This window comes from Branchiostoma belcheri, unplaced genomic scaffold, assembly GCF_001625305.1.
Source record: "Branchiostoma belcheri isolate BF01 breed outbred unplaced genomic scaffold, Haploidv18h27 scaffold59, whole genome shotgun sequence".
Lineage (NCBI taxonomy): Eukaryota > Metazoa > Chordata > Leptocardii > Amphioxiformes > Branchiostomatidae > Branchiostoma > Branchiostoma belcheri.
In genome coordinates, this window is record NW_017804231.1 from 1887686 (window position 1) to 1894037 (window position 6352).

Sequence of the window (6352 nt, forward strand, 5' to 3'; positions counted from 1 at the left end):
ATTGCAAATAGCTAAGACCATTTCTCTTTTACCTCCATGCTAAGACTAAAGTCAAAGAGGAAGAAGAACAGCAAACTTAAAATTCTTCATGTTTGTTTTGTTGTTTGACCCCAGGCTCCTCCCTCATAATTTACCACACGGTACTGTAGGCTGGTATGAGGCTCTCGTGAGTGGTGACTAAATGGTCTGACAAATCAATTTTTCCATCTGATCTTTTACAGAAGTTGCTTAGGCTGTTACTACCATCATGGCAACAAGTGGAATGGGCACTGATGATGTGGAAAGCAGTTTGGCAGGGGAGTTTGTTGGTGGAATGGTGACTGCAAAACGCTTCAGGTGTGAGGAGTGTAGCAAGCAGTTCAGTTCCCTTAGTCAACTGAAGAGGCACATGCAGACTCACACTGGTGAGAAACCCTACAGGTGTGAGGAATGCAGCAAGCAGTTCAGACAGCTGAGTCATTTGAAGACTCACATGCGGACTCACACAGGTGAGAAACCCTACAGGTGTGAGGAGTGCAGCAAACAGTTCACTACTCTGAGTCATTTGAAGACTCACATGCGGACTCACACTGGTGAGAAACCCTACGGGTGTGAGGAGTGCAGCAGGCAGTTTAGTACCCTGAGTAATCGTAAGATTCACTTACGGACTCACACAGGTGAGAAGCCCTACAGGTGTGAGGAGTGCAGCAGGCAGTTCAATCAGCTGTGTGATCTGAAGACTCACATGCGGACTCACACTGGTGAGAAGCCGCACAGTTGTGAGGAGTGCAGCAAGCAGTTCAGTAGACTGTATACTCTGAAAACTCACATGAAGACTCACACAGGTGAGAAGCCCTACAGGTGTGAGGAGTGCAGCAGGCAGTTCAATCAGCTGTGTGATCTGAAGACTCACATGCGGACTCACACTGGTGAGAAGCCGCACAGTTGTGAGGAGTGCAGCAAGCAGTTCAGTAGACTGTATACTCTGAAAACTCACATGAAGACTCACACAGGGGAGAAGGCCTACAGGTGTGAGGAGTGCAACAAACAGTTTAGTACCCTGAGTTATCTTAAGATTCACATGAGGACTCACACAGGTGAGAATCTCTTCAGGTGTGAGGAGTGCAGCAAACAGTTCACTACTCTGAGTCAACTGGAGACTCACATGCGGACTCACACAGGTGAGAAGCCCTACAGATGTGAGGAATGCAACAGGCAGTTCAGTCAGCCGAGTCATTTGAAGACTCACAAGCGGACTCACACTGGGGAGAAACCATTCACGTGTGAGAAGTGCAGCAGGCAGTTCAGTCAGCTGAGTCCTCTAAAGTCACACATGCGTACTCACACAGGGGAGAAACCCTACAGGTGTGAGGAGTGCAGCAAGCAGTTCAGTCAGCTGTGTGATCTGAAGAAACACATCCGGACTCACACAGGGGAGAAACCCTACAGGTGTGAGGAATGTAGCAAGGAGTTCAGTGAACTGAGTAATCTGAAGACTCACATGCGGACTCACACAGGTGAGAAACCCTACAGGTGTAAGGAGTGCAGCAGACAGTTCAGTGATGTGGCTAATCTGAAGAGACACATGCGGACCCACACTGGTGAGAAACCCTACAAGTGAAGTGTGAGGAGTGCAGCAAGCAGTTCAGTCGTCTGGGTAATCTGAAAACCCACATGCAGACTCACACTAGACATGATTCTTAAAAATGTGAAATTCTGAAATTATGTTGTTACCACCTAACTTTTGATAAAGTTTTGATAACCTAACAATATCAGTTGTTTTTTGTAAGTTAGCAGGGCATGCAGACTACTTAAAGTAAAGAAATTACATACTGTAGTATAATGTAGCTCTCTGAAGTTTGATTTTGTTGTTGTTTCTTGAATCATTTTTCTTGTTAAAATTTAGTTCTGTAGCTGATAGTGTTTCTTAGCCTGAAGATTATATAAAACAGCTTTTCATTTTCTCAATTATTTCTAGTAGATGACAATGCACTAGTCTTTCAAATGATTTTTAGTCATTTAATCAATCTACGTATACTGTAGTATGTTTGTTGGTTCTTTATATCCATTGGATGATTTGGATCCATTTAGACTAACTTCGATAAAAAAAATTAGCTAATTTACTTATGTTTGATATTTCTTTTTCTTACATTTGGTGAAGAGTTTTGTAACAATAACTTAAACTTCCTAGGTCTGTCTATAGAGGCATTTTTGGTTTGTTATAACTATACTTGTTCAAGTTGAAGGTGTTTTGTGTAAATAAAGTTCAGTGTTTGACATGAATTCGTCTTCTGTATGGAACTAGGATAATGTTAGTTTTCATGTTGATACTAGGCGGCTACCTGAAAACTGATGGTAGCTGACTTTTCTGAAACTGATGGTAGCTGACTTTTCTGATGGTGAAATATAGTTTGTTGGACAACGGATTACGGTAGTTACATATTCAATTAGTGTGTCCTGCATGCATTCCAAGCAAAAGTAATATTCACTATTAAACCATTTATCTGCTATGCCTTTCATGCCAGACCCATAGCATACTCAGCCCCAATTTAGCCAGCGTGCAATGGTCTACCTGAGGATCCTTCTGATCTGTTGTATAATTTCATTGGCCCATCAAGGAGCTAGCCTGTGAAGATCCTAGAAATGTCTGGCATCCGTTTCCAAAAAAAAAAATTCGGGATTGGAAGCCATGACATGATGTCATATGACCATGGGCGGCCGTTCTGTTATATAAAAGCTAACTTTGATTGTAATACTACTGCACACACTGCCAAGGGGTTGTTTTCATATTCAGAATTGGAAATACAGAGTGAGCTATTTTTACCTGTTTAATCGCTCCTCTGCCACTTTCTATGCTTTTATGACGTAAGGGACCCGCCAGGATCACCCCTGGGCCCCGACAGGGACCCGACAGCTGCCCGGTCGGACTCTAAGAGCCGGTCGGCACCCTACCGCACCCCGCACGGGTCAAGGCGGGAGACTTACCGGGCATCGGACGGGTCCCTGACAGAAGTCGGCCGTCAAAGGGACGAAAAGTTTGTGATCAGCGCCGGAGCACAACTAGGCCCCGACAGGGAGCCGTAAAGGAACCTTTGTGACCATGACAGCCGGGGTACGCTCGGCTTCATGACGCCGGCAGGCGTCTGCACCGAGAACATGCTGCGCAGACCCCGTTGGAAATGTGACTCCAGCTTCGAAACCTTGCAAACCAGTAATGACGAAATCCATTCCTTTGCTAAGGGACGCAGCCTCATAACAAACCCCATGGCCAGTCTAAAATCTCGATCTAGCTATCAGCTATCGGGGTTTGACCTAAGACCTTGGAACAGTAGCAGAAGCATCTAAGCCTTTATGGTATTATCACATCATCACCGACTATTCTTACCATACAAACACCTCCGGATACTTAGTACTCTATTTGTGAAAGTAAAAGTGGCATATTCTGGAATTATATCTGATGGTACAGTGAAATTGGTGCACAAGACCCCAAATGTTAAAAGCAAATCGAAAGTTAAACGATAAACAAAATGGCTCAGGTTACCGTGGGGCCCAACGAAAACCTGACTAACCAGTAATGACGAAACCACCCCTTTGTTCAGGGCCGCACCTTCATAACCAACCCTCTGATCGGAATGTCAAACACCTCGCTCGATCAGTTCTCGGAACTAAGACCTTGAAACAGTAGCAGAACAAATCGAGGCACTCTGTCTTGTGACAACACAGCGGATTGTCGCCCGTAAAAAAACCCAAGTCACAAAGATTCTTACTCTGAAGTTGGACGTGATTGTTTGCAGGTAAGACCGACTTTGTGACATTCATAAGGCAACATTTAAGTCGATAGTGAGGTCGAATGTTCGGTTAAAACGGTTGAGTATTTTGACTTGGATCTTATTACCCTGTCTATCGTGATCTTAGTCATAATTAATTACGTTCAATGATCGGAAAACGGTTAAACACTAGATATGATCACAACCTGTTAGCTATCTTCTATTTGGTAAACGTGTGGTCCTTGCCTTATACCGAAAATTATATAGTTAAAAAACAGACTTGTTGTGTCGCTGGAGTTAAGTTGGAAATTTCGTCAAACGCCCTTATATGCCGTGTTCGCAAAGACATGCTAGCGAACACTTGAAAAACGTCACACGTTTCTCCAAATCGTCCTATAAATGCCCCGTTTTTTCAGTCGCGTGGGGTAGCGACAAAAAAAAAAGACCGGGCTTAAACAAAGGTAACAATCTCCCCCACCAACCTCTGCTTGGAGAGTACAAACCCACCCCTTTGTTAAGGGCCGCACCTTCATAACCAACCCTCTGATCGGAATGTCTAAAATCTCACTCGATCAGTTCTCGGAACTAAGACAGACACAAATCGAGGTACTTAGTCGTGTGACAACGCCGAGGATTGTCGCCCGTTAAAGAACTCCAAGTCACATAGTTTCGTACTCTGAAGTTGGACGTGATTGTTTGCAGGTAAGACCGACTTTGTGACATTCATAAGGCAACATTTAAGTCAATAGTGACCACGCAGGTTCGAATTCGGTTAAAACAGTTGAGTATGTTGACTGGGATCTTAATACATTCTCTATCGTGATCTCAGTCATAACCAATCAAGTTCAATGATTGAAACTCTGAACACCAGATATGATCACAACCAGTAAGCTATCTTCTATTTGTTAAACGTCTGGTCCTTGCCTTATACCGAAAAATTATATAGTAAAAAACAGACTTGTTGTGTCGCTGGAGTAAGGTTAGAAATTTCGTTAAACGCCCTCGTATAACGTGTTTGAAAAAACATGCTAGCGAACACTGGAAAACGTCACACGTTTCTCCAAATCGTCCTATATATGCCCCGTTTTTTCAGTCGCGGAGGGTAACGACAAAAATGGGGCATAAAGAAAGGTAACAATCTCCCCCACCAACCTCTGCTTGGAGAGTACAAACCCTCCCCTTTGTTAAGGGCCGCACCTTCATAACCAACCCTCTGATCGGAATGTCTAAAATCTCACTCGATCAGTTCTCGGAACTAAGACCTTGAAACAGTAGCAGAACAAATCGAGGCACTCTGTCTTGTGACAACATAGCGGATTGTCGCCCGTAAAAAAACTCCAAGTCACAAAGATTCTTACTCTGAAGTTGGACGTGATTGTTTGCAGGTAAGAGTGACTTTGTGACATTCATAAGGCAATAGTTAACTCGATAGTGACCTCGAATATTCGGTTTAGTAAAACGGTTGAGTATTTTGACTTGGATCTTATTACCCTGTCTATTGTGATCTTAGTCATAATTAATTATGTTCAATGATCGGAAAACGGCTAAACGCCAGATATGATCACAACCAGTTAGCTATCTTCTATTTGGTAAACGTCTTGTCCTTGCCTTATACCGAAAATTATATAGTTAAAAACAGACTTGTTGTGTCGCTGGAGTTAAGTTGGAAATTTCGTTAAACGCCCTCATATGCCGGGTTTGAAAAAAAAATGGTAGCGAACACTGGAAAACGTCACACGTTTCTCCAAATCGTCCTATAAATGCCCCGTTTTTTTCAGTCGCTGGGGGTAGCGACAAAAAAAAAAGACGGGGCTTAAACAAAGGTAACAATCTCCCCCACCAACCTCTGCTTGGAGAGTACAAACCCACCCCTTTGTTAAGGGCCGCACCTTCATAACCAACCCTCTGATCGGAATGACAAACACCTCGCTCGATCAGTTCTCGGAACTAAGACAGACACAATTCGAGGTACTTAGTCGTGTGACAACGCCGAGGATTGTCGCCCGTTAAAGAACTCCAAGTCACATGCATAGTTTCGTACTCTGAAGTTGGACGTGATTGTTTGCAGGTAAGACCGACTTTGTGACATTCATAAGGCAACATTTAAGTCAATAGTGACCACGCAGGTTCGAATTCGGTTATAACAGTTGAGTATGTTGACTGGGATCTTAATACATTCTCTATCGTGATCTCAGTCATAACCAATCGAGTTCAATGATTGAAACTCTGAACACCAGATATGATCACAACCAGTAAGCTATCTTCTATTTGTTAAACGTCTGGTCCTTGCCTTATACCGAAAATTATATAGTAAAAAACAGACTCGTTGTGTCGCTGGAGTAAGGTTAGAAATTTCCCCTCATATAACGTGTTTGAAAAAACACGCTAGCGAACACTGGAAAACGTCACACGTTTCTCCAAATCGTCCTATAAATGCCCCGTTTTTCAGTCGTGGGGGGTAGCGACAAAAATGGGGCATAAAGAAAGGTAACAATCTACCCCACCAACCTCTGCTTGGAGAGAACAAACCCACCCCTTTGTTAAGGGCCGCACCTTCATAACCAACCCTCTGATCGGAATGAAAGATATCTCGCGCACACACACAC

At 43.5% G+C, this 6352-nt stretch overlaps 1 protein-coding gene across 1 annotated transcript; it reads left to right on the forward strand.

Moving 5' to 3' along the window:
• Positions 1–217: 217 nt before the first annotated feature.
• Positions 218–1600, forward strand: LOC109482086 (zinc finger protein 678-like). The gene is made up of 2 exons (XM_019784744.1): positions 218–1008; positions 1093–1600. The coding sequence occupies exons 1-2, from the start codon at positions 248–250 to the stop codon at positions 1598–1600; spliced, it is 1269 nt and encodes a 422-aa protein (XP_019640303.1). The 5' UTR covers positions 218–247.
• Positions 1601–6352: the final 4752 nt, after the last annotated feature.